Source organism: Malaya genurostris, chromosome 3 (genome assembly GCF_030247185.1).
Source record: "Malaya genurostris strain Urasoe2022 chromosome 3, Malgen_1.1, whole genome shotgun sequence".
Classification (NCBI taxonomy): Eukaryota; Metazoa; Arthropoda; class Insecta; order Diptera; family Culicidae; genus Malaya; species Malaya genurostris.
Genome location: NC_080572.1, coordinates 123,158,472 through 123,180,751, shown reverse-complemented (window position 1 = coordinate 123,180,751; position 22,280 = coordinate 123,158,472). Strand labels below are relative to the sequence as shown.

Sequence of the window (22,280 nt, the reverse complement as noted above, 5' to 3'; positions counted from 1 at the left end):
TGAACACATCAAGATATTTTGTTACGAAAGTACGGAACCTCGTGGGAAAAAAAGAATTATCTCGATTCCCGGAACAAAAAGTAAAAACCATTTTTTGCCTTTCTCATATAGAAAGGTTATGCAATCACTGTGAAAACCGATTTTTGAACCGAGGCCCGGAGGGCCGAGTGTCATATACCATTCGACTCAGTTCGTCGAGTACGCAAAATGTGTGTGTGTGTGTGTGTGTGTGTGTGTGTGTGTGTGTGTGTGTGTGTATGTGTGTGTTTGTGTTTGTGTGTGTGTATGTGCGTATGTGTGTATGTAACGTTTTTTTGCACTAATTTTTCTCGGAGATGGCTAAACCGATTTTCACAAACTTAGATTCAAATGAAAGGTTTTGTGGTCCCATACAAAATTCCTGAATATTATTTGAATCCGACTTCCGGTTCGGGAGTTATGGGGTAAAATGTGCAAAAAATCACACTTTTGATGTCTTTATATAAAAACCTGTTTTAATCCACCTAGTGGTGTAATGATGCCTTTCTCATATCAATCATACTATTGTATATAATACTGTGGTTTTCTTCTAAATAATTTACTTCGATTCTTAAAAGAATAACCGAAATCGGTTTGTTTGACCGTCTACTGATAAAAACTATCAATTAGAAAAGGTTTGAGGCCGATTTCGAATTTTTGTTTTAAGGTTTTTCCCCATTTTCAGTGATGGTATACAATTTTAACCCACTTTACCCTATATTTCCCGATCCGGAAGTCGGATCCGCATGAAATTCAGGAATTACGCATGGGACCACAGGACCTTTCATTTGAACCTAAGTTTGTGAAAATCGGTGTGGCCATCTAAGAGAAAAGTTAGAACACACATTTTCTTTTTTTTGCGCATTTTACCCCATAACTCCCGCACCAGAAGTCGGATCTAAATAAAATTCAGGAATTTTATATGGGACCTCAAGACCTTTCATTTGAATCAAAGTTTGTGAAAATGCACTTATTTTCACAATTTTTTGCATATTTTACCCCATAATTACGGAACCGGAAGACGGATCCAAATAATATTCAGGAATTTTGTATGGGACCACAAGACCTTTCATTTGAATCTAAGTTTGTGAAAATCGGTTCAGCCATCTCCGAGAAAAGTTAGTGCAAAAAAACGTTACATACACACATACACACATACACACACACACAGACATTTTGCGTACTCGACGAACTGAGACGAATGGTATATGACACTCGGCCCTCCGGGCCTCGGTTCAAAAGTCGGTTTTCGCAGTGATTGCATAACCTTTCTATAAGAGAAAGGCAAAAATCATGAATATTTTACTGAAACAAGAATTTCCCCTGAAATAATAATAAAAGTCAAACACTTTTACACGGTACACACAAAACATCGAATTTCTCAAGAAAAAACCCAATGCAACGAATGTTTTTGATTTTTGAATTCATTTTTACACCGCGATCTTAACTGAAACGTTGCTAACAACAAGCTGTCAAAGTTAGGATTCGATCAGTGGCGCGACATGTGTCGACAAGTTGAGCCCATATTCGAGCGAGTTGCGCTGCGGTACGCTCAGCGCGTACGGGTCGTGATTGAAAAATTAATTGCTCCGAAAGTATTAATCCTTCCACTCTGAAACTTTGCCAAGATTAAGTTAAACCTCTAAGGCTTCTTTTTTCAACTAAAAAATTATTTTTTTTCATTAAATTATCTTGGGTGGCTGATTTTGCGTGGAATGCCCCATATACATTTTATTTTCTAAAGTTATGCGGTTTTTATACACGGATTTCCAAGGATATGCGGATTTCTGACGTTAGGTGTTTTTGCGTATCTCTGATACAATACTATACTACAATTATAATAGCCTTACGGAATTCATGTCAGATGGCTCAGCAGAAGTTCTTCATAACTATTTAAAACAGCTGCAATTTTTTCTTCCTGCAGCATATTGTACAAAAATTATATACTATATAACAACAAACAATCGTATCATCTGTGTACAATACATTGTAGTTGAAAAAAACGTGTTGAAACACGGTTATCACATCATAAATAATTTGTAAGTATTTCGAACCATACCAATTAACATTTTTAATTATGCCGGACCACTTTAATAAAAATGCCATAGATTAAATGCAAATGAAACTAAGATAAAAATGAAAACATTAATACATTATTTCAGTTACTCGCAGAAATGTTTTTCAGATGTCAAAATATTTACCAATTAATCGCTTTACGTTCAATCTTTTCATTAATCCGAAACACCTTCATAAAAGACACTGATTTCGTTTTTTCGTTAATCAATAATATAATATATTTTTAGGCACACTGCTTAAGCTCTAAGATGGCAAGGGTATTTTCTGATCTTAATTAACGACTAACCTAAAACTAGTATCATTAGATTATGTCGTCTCGGATTTTCGAAAACTCTGATTTTAGATCGAAGAATAAACTGTAATTACACACATTAAGCGTCGAAATTTTCTGTTTATAACATTTTAAAATATATGATCATTGTTGCTATGAAAACTGATATCCATACATTATAATGAGATAAAATCCAACAAAATAAATTGTAGCATTTATTTCCAATCACACTTATCATCCGAACCTCTTTCAGCGGGAATAAATTCGAACAAATATTGATACAATATATCAGCCTATCAGTGGCAATGCATTCAGCGTATTTTTTGAAATAATCAAAAACAATATATCATCTATCATCATGTTCATCATCCATTATCTTTAATCGTAGAGGGTGTATCATTTCCATAATTAGCATGTGTGAACAATTAAATGCCTATTGCAGTTGCGTAATTAATTGTGGTCTGATTCTCAGCGACGTTATTTTAAATTGAACTTTTTCAACAGTAACAAAACAACAACAGAATATTCGGTGAAAACAAAACTCAATGCTTCTGTTTTATATGGTTTAGAAGCTGGCTTTCGCACACAAAATAGCTGCGAACAGCAAAATGAGCTTTGACTACTTCGTCGTGACGCCTTCTAACAAATGTGAATAGTCATGACAAAAAAAAAACAACTACGTCACTTCATTCATATGTAACTAGCATGAAAGTTACAACAGCTTCGAATTCAATGAAATTGCAGGCTACTTCATAAAATTAGTTATGTAATATATACCTACTACTCTATTTTGTAGTAATACAATTTCCAGATAAAGCATATTCAATAGCATGATTGAACGAGGAAATAATGAAACCCCAACATGATTGCTAATGCATTTATAAGCTTTTTATGCACAATTCAATCATCGTTATCATCTTTTCGAACCCATTTTTTATAGAAATAACAAGGAATCCTATAAGATTCAATTATACCCCGAATCTTACCGTCACTATTATTTATGACTCAATCGAATTTGATCTATTTTTCCTGCAGGCCAAACAAAGGAAAAATATCAAGCGCAAATATCTTACCTACAATAAAAAGCATGATGTATTGATTCTCGTGTGAGCTCATTATTTTCCTATTTTCATCACACCATCACCATATTACATCTACCAGTCCGAGGTTATGATTCTGATGATTCAGAGCATTCCTTTCATTGAAGCCCATGCTTCATCAATTACCATCAATCGCTCATCCGGACGGTTGCGTGCTCTCATAGCGGGATAGCGAACAACCGATCATTCAAGGACGATCTCGGAGCGTAACAATTATCAATCAGTTCGTTAGCTCTTTTATTCCTCGATTTATGAACATCGTTTCCACAAAACTTCAACACCAGCACCGATAGCAAACTCGTGAACGGAGCTTGTTTAAGCCACCCGAGACATGCTTTGCCTCTACTCACTACCATTGATATCGCGATTCAACAGGCAGGAAAATATTCATTCCGTACATCTATCTTGCTCTCACCGGGAGCTATGAGTGCAAGCTTGGAGAATGCGCTGCAGTATCATGGCAGAAAATATATGAATTGCAAAGGGGATCAATTTATTGCAAAATTTATGATCGTTCGTAACAAATTTCATCGCTATATTTTCACCTGTCGTAGGAACCAGAGAGCATGCTTTCCATCTTTGCGCGATAGATTTTCATACGTTTCTCAAAGTCGGTACGGCACGATTTCTTCCTTCTCGGAATGTAATTTTATTCTGTCAATATTACGGTAGGAATCAAATCCAATAAACAAATCATCAACCTTCCCGAAACTGGGCTCTTTGTTAAAAATGCTGGCTGTTTGGAAAAGAAGTTCATAATGTAATTTACTTATTCAATTCGCAACTTATCATCAAAAATTCAAAAATCTATACATAGGAGAGGTTAGCTCACAGCAGACGCCCCTCATCGTAATTTTATTATTCGTTGTTTTCCTTATTTCTTCTGTTTACTTGAATTGTATTCTTAACTTTGTTTCAAATTCATATTTTGAGACGTCTGCAAGAGGAAGAATCATTGTGAACGAAAACGTATCCACCGACAATCGCAACTTTGTACAAAACAAATCATATTGATGCTTTGTTCAGTGTTTATATAACCAGTTGGGGATTGCTAAAAGGATATGATATTTGGTAACAAATTCTCTTAGGTTAAGATAGGTAGATAGCTTTCTCAATGTGTATGCGTTTCGACCTACAGATGCCGGTAATGACTACATTTAACATTAAATTTGATAACAAATTCAGAAATGGAACTCAGGATGACAATATTAGACTGTCAGTAACCTCATGATATTCGCGGGTTGTTCTTTGAGTGAGAAAAATACACATCTGTCGCGTGGATTCGGTGCAATACGACGGATGCATATTTTCGCTGTTTGGTAGTTTTTGATCGCAGTTAGATTTTTAAATAGATTTTATATAGAATAGAATAGAAATAGATTTTATAAAGAATAGAATTTATATATAATAGGATAGAAATTGGCGTGATTTTTCGATAACTGATTAAGTCGAGTGATTTCGCGAATATTGTGTTTTTCTATCGCAGAAACTGGTCGAGATAAACTAAATATATGAATAGCCCAAGTAGAAAACATTGTTCTAGCATTGTACACCCATACCTTCATTTACGTAATAATCGGGACTTCTCACAACGATTGTGCAATTGAAAAAGCGCAGTTTACTAGTATGATGTTTTTTTACTAGTGATATATTTCATAGCAGTAATATTTGTTAAGTAGAAACCGAAAATGAAACTGCTCAAATGAACTTATTGTAGAATCAGTTAAATAAACCGATGTGGAACTTAATCGTTTTTGGTTTTGAATTTGGTTTCACAAGCAGTAATGATTTTCACATTTGTTACAAAAATATGTAAAATTATTTGTTAAACGTATCTGACATAAATAACCGTTTTATAGCAATTGTGAAACATGCCAATTTCAACAAGTTTTAATTGCTACTTGGGAGGTGGCTTTAAGCGGAGAGAGATAGATAGATGGCGCCGAGTGGAGAGAGAAATCGGAGAGTAACTCCGGACCAAGACTTTTGGAAAAGGGTGGCTACCATATTAAGAGAGATACATGCAAATAACATACATTAATTATATTTTGTTCATGTATGTACCGTCAACCCGGGCCCTGGATGGCGGGTATCATATTCTCAGTAGCTGACTACAAAAAGTAAAATAATGTTATTGTATATATCCATGTAATATCATTATATTTACACACTTACATGTGAACAGATGTAATATTGTTTTATCACCGAAAAAATTACGGCATGCTTTAATTTTCTCCAAGCCTGAATTTCATTTTTTCTAGGAGTGTATATATGTATACATGTATATATGGCTTTACACACACACACACACCATCGATTTAAAGCTTTACCAGTGGACTTACAGTAGAAACGCATTTGTTTATCAGGTAGCCATCATATTATTGCTATACATATTAGAAAATCACAATGGTATTGTAAGCAGAATCATTTACGCACATTTTTTGCAGGAGTTCTTCTTACAACAGTCTCATCTAGCTATATAATACAAAATTTTGTCTCTATCTTTACGGAGAAACATAAGACTTGCCCGATATAAAACATTTACAACCGTTTCCTTCATAATGACAACAATAATAATAATAATAATAATAGTAATAATAATAATAATAATAATAATAATAATAATAATAACAATGTTAATGATAACTCCCCTCCTTCCTGTATTATTTGGTGCATAATACATCTTACTTACCTTACCTAACAGCTATATGCCTGCACACTTAGAAAAATTTACATCTTAATAGATGCACATAAAAGGAGCGTCACGATTCACAAACATTCACAATTCGAAGCATGTAAAGATAAGTCATATCTTTAACTTCACAGTTAATTTAGCTGAAGTTTACATCGGTACAAACGCAAAATTTATTTTTACATCTCGGTAGATGTAATATTATGGTATCACCGAAGAAATTACGACATGCTTGAATTTACGTCAAACGTAAATTTCATTTTTTCTAAGTGTGTGGGTTGTCCTTTGTTGTATCAAGCATACGTCTCCACATAACTCGGTCCATAGCTGCTCGTCGCCAGCCACTCAAGGCACGGATGCTTCTGAGATCACCATCCACTTCATCGATCCACCTTGCTCGCTGCGCTCCTTTTCTTCTTGTACCAGTCGGATTAGATTCAAGAACCATTTTCACTGGGCTGTCGTCCGACATCCTTATGACATGCCCAGTCCATCGTAGACGTCCGATTTTAGCTATCCGTACGATGGGTCTCCTAGCAGCAGTTGCAATTCGTGATTCATACGCCGTCTCCACGTTCCATCCTCCATCTGCACTTCGCCATAGATGTTCCTCAGTACCTTTCTTTCGAAAACACTGAGGGCGCGTTGGTCCTCTGCCAACATAGTCCAGCTCTCGTGGCCATAGAGAACAACCGGTCTAATGAACGTTTTGTAGATGGTCATTTTCGTAAGGTGGAGTACTTTTCTCGATCGAAGGGTTATGCACGATTTCCTGCCAAAATACGTCTCTGAATTTCGCTGCTGTTGTCATTATCGGCGGCCACCAGTGAGCCCAAATACACGAAGTCGTCAACCACCTCGATATAGTCACCTATCAATATTCGTAATGGGAGGCGTAGTGTTACTTCTCTAGAGCCTCTTCCTCTCATGTATTTTGTTTTTGATGCATTTATGGCCAGTCCGATGTAGGTTTCCGTCATCTTTTCAAGGTTACGTGATACAATATCAATATCGTCAGCGAAGCCAAAAAGATGTACGGACTTTCGGAAGATCGTGCCACTCGTGTCGATCCTCGCTCTTCGAATCACACCTTCCAAGGCAATATTGAACAAGATACAAGAGAGTCCATCACCTTGCCGTAGCCCTCTCTGAGATTCGAAGGGACTCGAGAGCGTCCCAGATACTCGGACGTAGCACATCACTCTATCCATCGTTGCTTTGACCAATCGCGTCAGTTTATACGGGAAACCGTATAAGTGCATTATCTGCCATAGCTGTTCTCGATCGATTGTGTCGTATGCCGCTTTGAAGTCAATGAATAGGTGATGCGTGGGTACATTGTATTCACGACACTTCTGTAGTACTTGTCTTATCGCGAATATGTGATCCGTATTGGCGTTGGCTCCAGTAAATCCCGCTTGGTACGGCCCTACGAATTCCTTAGCTATTGGTGATAGACGACGGCAAAGGATTTGGGAGAGTACCTTGTAGGCGGCGTTCAGCAATGTGATTGCGCGGTAATTGCAACAGTCGAGTTTATCGCCCTTTTTGTAGACGGGACATACCACTTCATCCATCCATTCTTGCGGTAGAATCCGCTCCTCCCAAATCCTAGAAATCATCCGGTGCAGCGCTCTAGCCAGTGTCTCTCCTCCACGTTTGAGCAGCTCGCCTGGCAACTGGTCATTGCCCGCGGCTTTGTTGTTCCTCAGCTTGCCGATCTCCTCACTTATCTCCGACAGATCAGGGGCTGGGAATCTGTCGTCGGCTGAGCGTGCACCCAGATTGATTCCTGTACCGTTCTCTGTATCTTGTATATATAATACATATAATATAATATAATATAATATAATAAATCTAACGGGGCTATTATTTAAATCACTATTAGGTGTACAGCTTTGCTTCCGCCGTTTTTTTTTTTAAATTAAAAGCTTTATTGCGAAAAAGTGCGTACAGATGTATTATTCAAAGTATTGTCCGTCGCTAGCGACAACTTTCTCCCATCTTTCCGGAAATTTTCGGATCCCGGCTCGAAAAAAGGAGTCCTCTTTTGACGCTGATTGATCTGCCAGGTCGTGTGCCATCGAACGAAATAGATGGAAATCAGAAGAGGCGACATCTGGGGAATACGGCGGGTGGGGCAAGACTTCCCATTTCAGCGTTTCCAGGTACTTTTTGACCACTTTTACGACGTTAGACCGAGCAATCTTTCAGCGTTTCCAGGTACTTTTTGACCACTTTTGCGACGTTAGCTGCAATATGAAAGAAATCTCGGTATTTTGCTGCATATCGAGTAGATCTTGATACTTGAAAAATCAATTAAATTATTACTAAGAATATATTCAATTTGCTATAATCTAATCTTACGAAGCATTAAAGTGAATGGAAGTAACAAAAATGTTTACAAAGGTTTACTTCCTTCCAAACTTGTATTATTACTATGGTAATTAACCGTCATTTTCAAATGTTTATCGACGTTTCTTAACGAAGGGTCAAGAAAATTACACTATTACTAAGTTCACTGGTTCACGATTACTGATCCGATATTTTTCGATGGATCGTATGGGACATTGTAATCTTGAGTTTATCTTTGTCATAACCTTGGCGCCGTGAATATTCGGTTTTGCCTTCGACGAAGTAGCATGCCCGGGATTTCCCCATGATTTTCTGCGTTTAGGATTATCGTATTGAACCCACTTTTCATCACTGGTTACGATTCAATGTAAAAACCCCTTACGATTTTGTCTTTGAAGCATTTGCTCACATACAAATAGACTCGATGTCCCTCGGTTTCAACTCGTACGGCACCAAGTTTCCTTTTTTCTGAATCATGCCCAGGGCCTTAAGACGTTTTGAAAAGGCTTGCTGACTCACTCCCAACGAGTCGGTAAGCTTTTCTTGGGTTTGGCACGAATCTCTAATCAAGCAATGCCTCTAGTTGGTCATCTTTGAAGGTTTTTTCTCTTCCACCACCATGTTCGTCTTCGACATCGATATAACCATTTTTAAAACGTTGAAACCACTCCCGACACGTTCTTTTACTCAGATCAGCATCACCGTAAGTTTCTGAGAGCATTCGATGCGCTTCAGCTGCATTTTTTTCGAATTGTAACAGAAAAGTAAAACTTCCCGCAAATGGCGAGAATTATGCACATAAACAGACATTTTCGAGCGTGAATAATACGAAAACAAGAACAACTGTCACTGAAACGGCGACGACAATTCGTTAGGCACTGTACACTTCAGACCAGCTTCAGATGGACCTATCGGAAAACGGCGAAGCAAAGTTGTACACCTGATATTTGGAATGGAGTTGCAGAAATATCCGCCCGATAATTTCTTTAAAGTTTTAATGAATAGTTGCGTTGTGAGAAACTCGGTTGCCTTAAAATATGTCTCGCAACTTTCACGATTTTAATATTATTCACCTGTATAGAGATGATCCTTATGAAGGAATAGTTTTGAGGGTCAAATAAAACTATTCTATCTGTCGAATTAATCTCGATACCAGGTATTGAAGTTGTCGCATGTCATATCACAGTAAAATACAAGCACCATTGCATTGCTCTTAAGCAAATTAGGCATCAACAGCTCGATGGCAACATAGAACTCCTCGCGCCGACGCTAGTTTTATGAGACTTAAACTCTTACGTCGCGGGATGGGGTTGTCTTCACGATGATAACAGATCTATTCTGATCTATGATATTTGCGACAACCTGAATATGATAACATTTCACACCAGCTAAATCAAGCGTGCTGGATTTAATCCTTCATTAGATGCGGTTGGATTGCACGTGAAAAGTATTCTCTTTTCTCCACGGAAGTGACTCCTTTGGTTAAAAAATTCCTGTCGACCCGCTATTTACTCGAGAATCCACAGGAAGGACACGCCTGCTTGAAAGTCGTAATGACAAATGAATGATAATTAAGCTACATGCATTAAATTTCCAATGCAATGTCATCACTATTGAAAACATTTGCATCTTCAAATATAGTCACAATGAAACAGAACTAGAAATTCGCATTCAATGGTCGAATGAAACATCATTACCATATGCAACACTTAACTGTTATAAATTAAGTTGAACTATTTATTTTTAATTTATGGAACCAGCCTTTATCTCATCGCATCTTTGTCCATTGTTCATCATGGCCGTTGTGTTAATAACATATCAAAACGTATGACATCCATTATTCATATTTTAGAAATTTAGTAAAACAATATGTGCTCCTATAAAGTCAATCCGGAAACCACTGGAAATTGTGCTGTAATTAATAACAAGTAGAACACGTGTGCTACTAGCAAAAGCATCCTGGCGTGTAACACGCTTACACGAGTTGTGTAATTTTAATTTAACTTTTTGAATGCTGTAGCTAGCACAAAATAAACAAGTGTTGCACCCAACAAAGATATGCACTCACAGTAACAAGGTGCGCACACCAAACGTAAAACATATCACTTTCACCATAAACTTTCACTACTAGAACTATGAATATTTCATGTATATTTGCAAAGTTAGTCATCCACCCTCCTATGCTTTGGTTTTATGCTTACCTGTAGCTGCAATTCCTTGCACTCATGTGGGAGATATAATTGCCAAGACTGTTTCAAAACCCGGCACGAATTGCTTCACATTTCACTTCCACGATTATCTTCACACTTTAACTGAAAAAAACTGTTCGCCTATAACTGGAAGCTATAAGACATACCCGAATTGCTACACGCTGCGGAGCAGAAAACATTTATCATTTCCTTCCCCAATAAATGAGTCAAATGCCGTCTACAACAAAACACATTTTCAGAGTCTATCGCTCGTCCATTGTTCCCGCGAGTAAAAAACAAGTTGTGTACTGTAGTGGAAATTTGAAAATAAATTACCTGTCTGAATTTTACATGGAAATACTGTGCATACCTTCGATGGAGTCCCGCTACGCCTTGGATTGTGTTTTACTGTTGCTGCTGCGTATCCTAGATGGATATTCATCTACCAGTCTTAGATGCTGTGCTTTTTCTGATGCAGATAAACCTTAAACGAAAGCTTCCATGGTCTCTCGTTACTACACAGCAATTGCATAGTTTTCGGCTGCAGTCGTTGTGATAACAAGTGAGAAATTGCTTTGTAATTTTTCTTCTGTGGCATACGTTTCTCGCAACAGTTTGTACATTGGCGACGAGAACACATGGAACGCTGCCCACCAGTGAATTGTTGGCAGCAGTCAGCGGTCGGTCATAGATCTTTCCGCAGCAGGTGGTATGCTATAAAACTACAGTACGCATCTGCACCATCTGAGCAACAGAATTCAACGGAACTCGAATGATGGAAATCAGAAAAATTCTATCGTGGCCACATGTGCTCTATTCAATCACGTTAAGAACATACAAATAAAACTGACGCAAAAGCAAATCACGAACCACCTTTTTCTCATTTCTTTGTGAAAGTTTTACCTGTATATTGTAGTATTATCAAAGCAAGAAGAGTTTTTCAATACTATGCATTTATGGCAGTTGACATTACAAGCATTTGAGAATCCATACAGCTTGAAACGAGTGGAGTGTTTGTTTTTCTCATAAAGAAAGGTTATGCAATCACTGTGAAAACCACCATTTGAACCGAGATCCGGATGACAGAGTGTCATATACCATTCGAGTAAGTTCGCGTATATGTATGTAACAATTGTGTGCACTCACTTTTCTGAGGATAGCTGAACCAGGTTTAATGAACTCGGAAATTAAATGATCTTGCTCCTGAATCTCGATCCCATTTCTGGTTGCGGAATTACAGGCTGATATGTGCCAAAGATTTCTCGGAGATGACTGAACCTATTTTAACAAACTTATATTCAAACAAAATGACGTAAGATCTTTATGAAAATTATTGATTTATATTTAGATCCTACTCTCGGTTCCGGAACTACAGGACGCAAAAGTGTTTTTTTATTAAGTGACCATGCGAAAAGAAATAGATTCTTGAAAACTAGCCAGCAAACTTAATTAGTTAGTTGATGTTTATGTTAGTTGATGATCAAACAAATACATCCTGAATTACCAATACAGAATCAGTAACCAAAAACTATAAAATGGAACACGCGTTGATTTCTATAAAATTTTATCAGCAGGTTCCGAAGTTATAAGGTGATAAAAAATTTACACCGTTGTTCAAGATGAAAATCCAAAGAACGTAAAAACTCTGCAAAACTATTCTAAAAACTACAAGGATCAACCCCATGGGGTTGTTCGAGTCGGTCCCCGGTTTACAGTTTCGGAAATACCGGAAATAGCAGTAAAAAACGCCATAATCAACGGTTCTCTTTTCAATTCCTAAAAGATATTTAAACAAATTTTAACAAACTTAGGCTCTAATAAAAGGTCTTATGGATTCATAGGATGCTATGAGCTTTCATCCGGATCAAAACTAAACTTAAGATTACCATACAATCCATACCCATACAAATAAATGAAAACTCTTTATTAAGTAATCGTGAGTCGTAGAGCTCAGTGACGATGACAGTATAAGCCCCTTGTAAAAAAGCGGTAAACATAGAAAACTGTCGCAAAAATGCTATAGTTACACTACAATAACGAAAGCAAAAGGACAAGTGTACAAAATTCGCGTCAAAACCCTTTTGCTTCTAAACCGAATGTTAGCGTCTTACACTAATTGAATATTAGGTTAGTAGAAAATATGGAATTACTTCTACGTTCAAATACAAAGAACCGCGGAATGTGGTGCGGAATTGTTCGATATCACGCATATTTGAGTTTGTTTCCTGTAGTAAAACACATTTTCCTGTAGTAAAACATTTCAAAAATATTGTAAAAATATTCTGTGTATGTTACCAAAAATATTTTTTAGTCACTTTTTGAGAAACAAAAATTAAACGAATACCAATTTTGCGAAGTCCGTGAACACGATCCTGCAAAATCTACTGAACTGATTCTTTTCAAACTTGGAACATACTTTCTTATGATAAATCCAACCACATTTTTGAAATTGTTCCATTTTCATATTATGGTAATTTTTCACCTGAAAATTAGCGGAAAATTTAGCGTAAGATCGCGTTTTTGCCTTTCCTCTATAGAAAGGTTATGCAATCACTTGAAAAACCGACTAATAAAAATTGATCCGGAGGGCCAAGTGTCATATACCATTCGACTCAGTTTATCGAGCTGAGCAATGTCTGTGTGTGTACGTATGTGTCTGTATGTATGTGTGTGTATGTGTCAAATAATCTCACTAGGTTTTCTCGGATATGGCTGAACCGATTTCCACAAACTTAGATTCAAAGAAAAGGTCTCACGGTCCCATACGGAATTCCTGAATTTCATCCGGATCCGACTTCCGGTTTCGGAGTTATAGGGTAAAGTGTGTTCAACATAGTACACCGTCACTTAAACCGGCGAAACAAAAAATCGTGAAAAAAAATTCTAAACTTATCTCAAAACTACACAAATCGATAGTCATTACAGTAGACAACTAAACAAACCGATTCCGGCTATCCTGGTTTCCGGTCTCCGATTCCGGAAGCACCTGAGTTATAGGGTAAAGTGTGTTGAATATTGTACACCGTCACTTAAACTGGCGGAACAAAAACCGTAAAAAATTTTGTAAACTGGACTCAAAACCATTGTTCCCAATCTTAGGGTCAAAAGAAAGGTCTTATGGTCCTACCAAAAATTACTGCTTATTTTCGGATACAACAAACATTTAAATCATCATTTAGAGTGCGGTGGCGAAATTGTATAAAATCTTCAAAATTTGAACAAGAACTAGTGGAGTTTGTACGTCATGTTAGTTTTTAACCATACGAACCGACTTCGATTATACCGGTTCTCGGGTTCCGGTGCCCGGCAGTGCATATGTATAATAGTGAACCCACTTCGTTTTCTTAAGGATTACCTACGCGAGCAAAGCACTGCTTCATTCTGTATGTTATACTAGTTAATGCACAGACAATCTCTTAGATTCTTTCACAAATCGAAGAGGAAAATTTTAAATAGAATTTCACAATATAATACTTACCACTAGGTGGATTAAAACAGGTTTTTTTCCTTTTTGTTTTATTACAGATTGTTGATGATGTTATTATCGATGCACAGTTTTTTGTAGTTTTAGCTTAAATATGTCACGAAATGTTAAAAATCAATATATAATAACTTGAGAATGACGGAGGGGGGAAAAACTTACCTAAAATAAATTTAAGAACTTACTTTACTTACTTTAAATAAATTTAAGAACATTTTTGATTTCAGACAATTCTACGCCGAGTTATCATGTTCACCGCGCAACACGATTCTCAAAAGAGGCTTTGGGGAATGCTCTGTTACAGCCTCATTGTTCAATATTAATAAACGGAAATTTAACAAAATATTCTTTAAATGATAATAAAATAATGCAAAAAAAAAGTTTGAATAAATTTGCTTAAACTGTTTCTCCGTTTTTACAAAAAAATGTTTTTTGGTTCAAATTATCCCATGAACAAACATCATAGCTACAACGCATATAGACGAATCATTGAACAAAATTGACGGTGAACCGAATTCTTTGAGGGGTAAGGATGGCTTTTATCGTATCAAAGAACACTCTCTAGCAACTCTTCACACATTTAACATAGAATGGAAACAAGTGTGAGAGCGAATGTCTCTCGATGAACCGTCTGAGCATTACGGCTTAGCACGCTGCTGTGGGGATTCGCCATGAAGCAACAAACTGTCGCTTATTCTCGTTTTGCGATCCGATTCTATCAGGGAAGTGTACTATTGCGATAGAATCATTTTACTATTGTATGGCATCACAATTGCTACATGAACAATATTTTCGCATGCTTATGTATGTTGCATTATAACTCCAGTATAATTTAACGCGCTCTTACCAAACTTCGCACAGGTCTTACTCTTATGAGGTTTTCGTAGTTTTTCGTTATTATTGACGAGTACATATACTTCTTGTGCAACTCAGGGAAGATCATAAAAGTATTAATTTTTGTCGCTTTTCCATCATACAATTATTTAACAAATGGAAATAAAGTATGCTTATTTTTAACTAGAGTATCGCTGTTCCAAACAAATACATTGATTGCATAAAAACAGAATTTGTTATAGTCACTCTTCTTTATTTTTACAATACATCTTTTCCTGCGTGTAGAGACTAATTCCAACACTCTAAAAATTATGCATACTGAAGCTAAAAGATGAAGTTGTGTGCATGAATGTACATGTCTGAGAATGCTCTACACAGAGGTTTCAAATATTGGAACCTAGTATGAGAATCATCAAGTCGAATCATCGATTCGATCTTCTGCGATAATTGTCAACTTGCGATTCTCTCTTGGTAAATTCCACACAGCGCCGATCATTGCTAAACTGTATCTGTTTTTGGTAAGGGTCGTGAAATGCTCAGATTACAAGAAAAATCATAGACCATTCCACCTTGAATTTATCTTTGACCGGATCCGACTTCTATTTCCTGAATAATAAGGTAAAGTGTGTCAAAAACTGTTGACGAAGCAAAATATGTAAAATGTGTTTAAAACTGATCCGATGTAAGGTCGTGATAGTCTATGGCCACATAAATTCACATGGTTGTTCAGACATCGAAAGTAATGAGAAAGGTATCACATCGCTGGGTGAATTAAAGCTTGTTTCTCTGTGATAATAGTCCTTCAAATGGTACAAACTAATAGAGTTGGAAGACAATCTGTACTTTCTAATGGCGTTTTCGGTTTTAATTTGCACTACACCGGTGCCGTGCTACACTGAGGCATGAATAAACGAACAAAAACGACGAAAACATAAACAGTAACCATTGACTACAATAAACGATTCCATTGCACAGTTTTGATTCAATCATGATTGCCATTCGCATATTATAGCTAAGTCAGTGTTCCTTCTCAAATATACTATTAAATGAAAAAAAAAACGTACCGATACAAGCGATAAATAATGTTCGCATTATTCAAATTAAAAAAAATTAGATTATTATTGGAACGATCTTCTTTCATATAAAAAATACATGCAAACGTACACAAACTAATTTCTAACCTCTGAATTCATTAATAGTAGCAATATTATAGAATACTATTTAATAATGCATAACTACCAGAACATAAAAGTATGCAATCGGCGAGGAAAGTAAAAAAAAATTCTCCGTATACATTATCTAACCGCCAATACATGTAACACATGGATCAATAAGTCCCGAGACTAACAATGGAAACAACATTTTTTTGGCAAATTTTTTTTTATTCATCAACATAATCGCCTTTTAGGGTGATACAATGGTTCCAACGTTTTACCAATTTTTCAATACCATGTTTATACAAAAAATTATCTTTCGCTTCAAAATAAGCTTCAGTTTCAGCGATGACCTGCTCATTTGAGCCAAATCTTTTTCCCTGGAGCATTTTTTTAAGATTAGCAAAGAGCCAGTAGTCACTGGGGGCTAAATCTGGCGAGTCTGGGGGGTGGGGAAGCAGATCAAAGCCCAATTCGTTCAATTTCGCCATTGTTTTCATCGACTTGTGGCAGGGTGCATTTTGTTCCATCGAAAGCAATCGCGGCACCCACTTGGAAAAAAACCTTTTTCATGCTCAATTTTTCATGAAGGATAGTAAATACACTTCCATATGATATCTGTGTCATCTCAGCAATCTCACGGAGCTTCACTTTACGATCTTTCATTATAATTTTTGTCACTTCACTCACATTTTCCGGTGTAACGGCTTCCACAGGTCTACCCGAGCGTTCCGCGTCATTTGTGTCGGTACGACCACGTTTAAACTCGGCGAACCACCGACAAATCGTTGCTTTTGATGGACAAGAGTCCGGATAACATTTTTCAATCCATTGTTTCGCTTGCACGGTGTTTTTACCAATGTTTTATCAAAACACGGTTTTTTCCATTTTTTAAACAAACTACAAAACGACTTTACTCCAACCTCAATAACTCAGCTGTTTCTGGTCGGATCGACTTAAAATTTTGGCCCGGTTCAAGCAAAGGTTAGTACTCTAGAAAGACATGATTATTGGTTTACTACGAGCGCCATCTCTGCTTTAGTCTCGGGACTTATTGATCCATGTGTTAAGGTTTGTAATTCATGCAAAGCCTATTAATAGGATTAAATGCATCCTAGAACTTCATTCATGCTTCAAGTAATTCTTATTCAAATTTCCAATTTCCAAAATTTGAAGCTAAGTTCCATTCATAGATATACCTGATACAGAAAACATTCGGAAACTAACACCACTCTCACATCTTCTCTGATTTCTCTCACAGGTTTAACTTTGTCCACTTTACAACGGCTGCTTGGATGATCGAACATGAATATTCAAAACAGATTTACAGTCAACCAGTGAATAGCAAGGATATACCTTATCAGCCAGCAGAATCAAATTTAAATTAATCACTACTTCACGTCAACCGAGGCGTTCCTCAACAGGGAATCGTTCTAACCATGAAGTATTCCAAAATGCAACGGTACCATCAGCCTCATCACCCTCAGCACTATCTTCAACAGCTAACACGCCAGCAAACGAGAGGTTGTGAATATAAAATAGTATGTGGAAATTGAGTTATGCAACTGATTCAATCAAATTAGACATGTTGCTTTGATAATATATCCTCCACAACCTCTATATCTACTTTCCCCCGAATCGTGACGATAACCGAGTCACGAAGGTGGGACAGTGAAGAGAAAGAACACACGTGAATTCTGGAATCAAGCAGTGAAAAAAAACTACTCAAACACAACACAGATAAATATGAACACAAAGCCACCTCTCCAAGTTCCTAATTTCATCGGTAGTAGCCCCTCATCTAGACCACAAAGTCCATCGCTGTGCTTTTCCACCTCCTCGTCAAAAGCAGAAAAAAATGAACCGGTGACACTTTGTGGCTGTCGCCGAGCACCGAAGTCACAATGCTGCTCTGCTATAGGTAAGTTTCATAACGGAAGCTTTTCTTTCCGTTACTCGCAATTATCGTAAATTCAGAACAAGTGACATCAGACGCAAACCTGTAAACACTTAAAATTCCAAACAATATCCAAAACCTTCTGGCCTTCTTTGCTAGTATATAGTCGTTAGATGTAATAACCTGAGCTATCAACTTCGCGATGTTTGTTTTTTTTTTGTATTAACTTTTTTCTGCGTTGAGTGATGTATGTGTCCGTAACCAGGAAGCTCCGAGTGTGTGAGCTTTTTGGAGCGGGAGTGATGTTCCGTTTTTGTGAGCCTGGTTTCTCAATTTTCAACTGTGAAACTGTACGCAATGAATTTTTTATTGATAAATTTTCATTCGAACAAAATTCAATTCAATAATTTGTAAATTGTCATAACACTTTCTCAGAGCTACAGTACGGAATTAGAACCTGAGTTTATAACTCTTCTCGTAATTATTGTGTAATCGAAAAAGTACATTTTGCTTATAGGGGAAAATGGTGTAAAGCACACCCCCTAGGTATAATGCACCTTTTGCTTTTCTCAAAAGTTACCAATTTTTTTCACTGAAATTTTAATGAAACTGAAAGTCCGCCATAACAACAGATTACTATAAAACTTTGGTAGCGATGGTTCAATCATATCTGAAAAAATTATTAAAAAAAATTATGTCTCTTTTATAAGTAATTTTTCATGTTGATTCCATTGAAATTTTCTAGGGTGAGGAAAACGATTTTAATTATGTAACCAATGAACTTCTTTGCCAATCATTCGGGTTTCTAAAATTAGTTCTAATACAGACGATTTGCAATTTTATAGAAAAATTGTCAAATTTATCGTCTCATATTTTTGGGGGCAAAATGGCCCAAATTGTGTGAGGCAAAATGCTCAAGTAGTCGCTTACAAAAATTATCCATAAGTTATCAATTTAATGAATAATAGTGAACAATCTTCCACCTGGCAAACATTTCGTCAACGAAAAGTCTAAAGCTTTCTTTAAATAAGAAGAAGGAAGTTTATGATGGTGCATATTGCCCCGTTGTTGTCATGAGCTTTAATTCGTTGTTTTGATGGATGTTTACCCGTCGTTTAAGATCATCCTGCCTCTATGTACAGATAACGGCACTTCGCGTAATTTAAATTGTATATTTTTCATGTTTTCCACGATCGGGTGCCATGCGCCGCATATATTTCAAACGAAAATTTTTAAGGGTTTTGGAAAATAAGATATTTTGTGTATTTTCAATGCATTCAACGAGTATTTGTACGTAATTTTGAGAAACAATGATTACGGAAGATAGTCATGCATGAAACTCTTCCGTGTTATTCTCTATAGTTAAGATATAGCAACATTTCCTTAGGGGGTGCGTTATACCCCATCTACCCCTATGACGTGCAACAAGTGAAATTTCTCACTGTAATACTGTGTTGAAATATGCGGAAAATTGGATAATCGTAGGGTGGTGCGAAAATTTGGATAAAGAGTTTGGTGGTGCGAAAATATTTACATGTTAAATTCTTCCTTCGTCAATTTAGCGTTTTAGGATGACAAGATGTCATGCTTCTAAATAACTTTCACAATCCTTCAGATTCATTAACAGTTTTATTCTCTTACACGCAGAAAAATCCGGCGCACTTGTTTCAGATGTAATATAATTACAACTTTAGGTATTATATTAGAAACCATACGAAAAAACTCACGCAATGAGTGAGATGAAAAATAGAACGGTACAGTCGTCCTTAAAGACTTTATTTTTCTTTTGGTAGTTCAATTCATATAATTCAAAGAAAAAGTGTTCGTTTATTTATTTGATTCCGATTGTTGAATCCGATCTGCCGTGTCTTCCGCTTAAGTCCTTCCGTTAACATTTGTACAGTGTCCTCATCGACCTTATTCGCCGCCGAACGTCAGTTAGAACTGCTGCTCGTTTTCTATGGATTTACTAGTTTTTTTGAAAATCTGTTTGACCAAGGCCCAATACCGTTCGATAGGGCAGAGTTCTGGGCTGTTGGGAGGGTTGTGGTCTTTGGGTACCACAACCACGTTGTTCGCATCGTACCACTCGATTGCCTTTTTGCCATAGTGACAGCTCGCCATGTCCGGCCAGAGCAGTACAGGTCTATTATGTTTCTTCAGGATTGGTAGCAGCCGCTTTTTCAGGCGAACGTAGATCTCTTGGTTGATGGTTCCCATTGTGATGAGAATGCCGTTTTTTAGACCAAACGTGCATATGGCCTGCCAGACGAGGTATTTTTTCGGTAACTTCGATAGTTTGATGGTTTTGAAAATTTCGAACACCTTCCCTTCCCCTGATGTGGTATAAAACTCCTGTCCAGGAAGCTGATTGAAATCTGCCTTCACAAAAATTTTGTCGTCCATGACACAGTCGAACTTTGTGAGCATATTCATATACAACTTTCGCGACCGTCAATAACAAAGTTCTAACTTATTCGTTGCCTTATGAGTCGTGAGCTTTACGTAAAAATAGCATCGATTGATACTCATGAGCCATATCTCGTTGAATTTTTCAAATGAACATATAAGCAAGTTTCTTTTTGTATACTTTCTCTTCTGTAGAAAAATCTGTTTCAAGAATGACTGACTGTGGATTGGAAGAAAAATGTAATAAAAATTAAAATCGGCGCGATCAAATAATCCCAGCAGCCACTGAATCTTTTTGTTTGTTTCAATTATAAAGGTTACAACCTTGAGGTCAATCGCCTCTTCGGGTCAGAAAAGCTCTCTTGCCCTATGTGTGGGGTTGGGGATCAACCCAGGTGGGCTGCGTGAAAGACTAACCCAGCACGCACACTTCGAAAAAACCCTGTGATTTTACATTTTAATAGATGCACATAAATAACGAATATTGTTAGCGCCGTAACTTGAGCCGAGAATCATTGGATCACAAAGTATGTCTGTTAATCGACTGAGCCACAGAAGCACACATCTACTTGGCTGGTAAAAAGTGCCTTTAAATTCATACAGTCGCACCTGCTAGCAGAATGCAAGTTACAGTCGAAATCTAACATTAAGTCATTACAAATGAAATTTTCTGTTATTTGAAAAATTAGGTCTTTATGAATTACATCGTATGAGGGATTGAGTCACCTATACAATTCAAGTTTTTCTGGTGTGCGCTATAGCCGTCCCCAGCGCGCAGGTCTGATATTAATGTGTCTGCAAGCAAGTTTAGAGGGATTCAAATTTGGTGGCAATGTGAGAATATGTCTATATGTGCGAGCACCTGTCGAAGATTTTTTCTATATCTTCAATTTTCTCGAAGATGGCTGAACCAATTTCAACAAGCTTAAAATAATTTGAAAGCTACTATTGAATTGTGGATCAAATTCGAAGATCACGTGGCTGACACTTCCGGTTCCGGAGATATGATCGTAGAAGTACCGTAACCGACGAACCGCACATTTGATCTATACGCTCACGGCTCTGAGGTGTTCTATACATTTGATGACATCAGACAGGTGTCATCTATCAAGAGTTTCTGTTACTCGCCGAATAGAACACAGGGAACTCTAATGTCGGATCGCACACTGCAAGCGTTGTTAAAACTTATTTGAAAACACTGAAATGCCAAGTGCTACCTCATCCGCCACACAGCCCAGATATAGTCATTTTGATTTTCTATCTGTTCCGACAACTGACACATGACCTTGCTCACTTCATACGGTAAAAAGGAAAATGGTATCGATTAGTAGATAAACTCAAAATCGCAAAGTTAATTGATCGAAAGGAGGGCAAAAGTTGCAGAAAGCGGGTAAACAGTATTATAAATAAAATTGAACAAATTCTACAATAAAACTTGACTTCAATGAAAAGCTTACTAGAAGCCTTAAACTAACTTGGTATTTTTCAAATAACTGTTTTTGTAGCTAAAATTGTAGCTAAAATCTCGTAAAAGAAGTATATAATTTACCCGTTATCAAGTTCGGCATAGTCGAACACCCTTTCTTTCAATTAGTGCATACTCTTCATTTAACATTTGAAACTTATTTCAGAAAAAATATCTTTCTGACAAGTTTTATTGAAAATATTCTGCTAGGCATATATTAGTTTCAGCACAATCATTTTATTCTCTAATTTTCAAAATCAATACCGGAAAGTAGAGCTCAATATGACTACAATAAAGGAACAACCTTAATTTACCCGTTATATGGTATCTACTCTCGCT

The 22,280-nt window shown here is 36.9% G+C and overlaps 1 protein-coding gene across 1 annotated transcript in view; it reads left to right on the top strand.

The window, feature by feature from the left end:
* LOC131438257 (potassium channel subfamily K member 6-like) overlaps positions 1–22,280 on the top strand; it is a 249,166-nt gene that overhangs the window by 173,876 nt on the left and 53,010 nt on the right. Inside the window, exon 4 of the mRNA XM_058608134.1 lies at positions 17,432–18,091. Coding sequence (XP_058464117.1) covers positions 17,917–18,091 — 175 coding nt within the window. The 5' untranslated portion in view covers positions 17,432–17,916. The remainder of the gene's footprint in view (positions 1–17,431; positions 18,092–22,280) is intronic.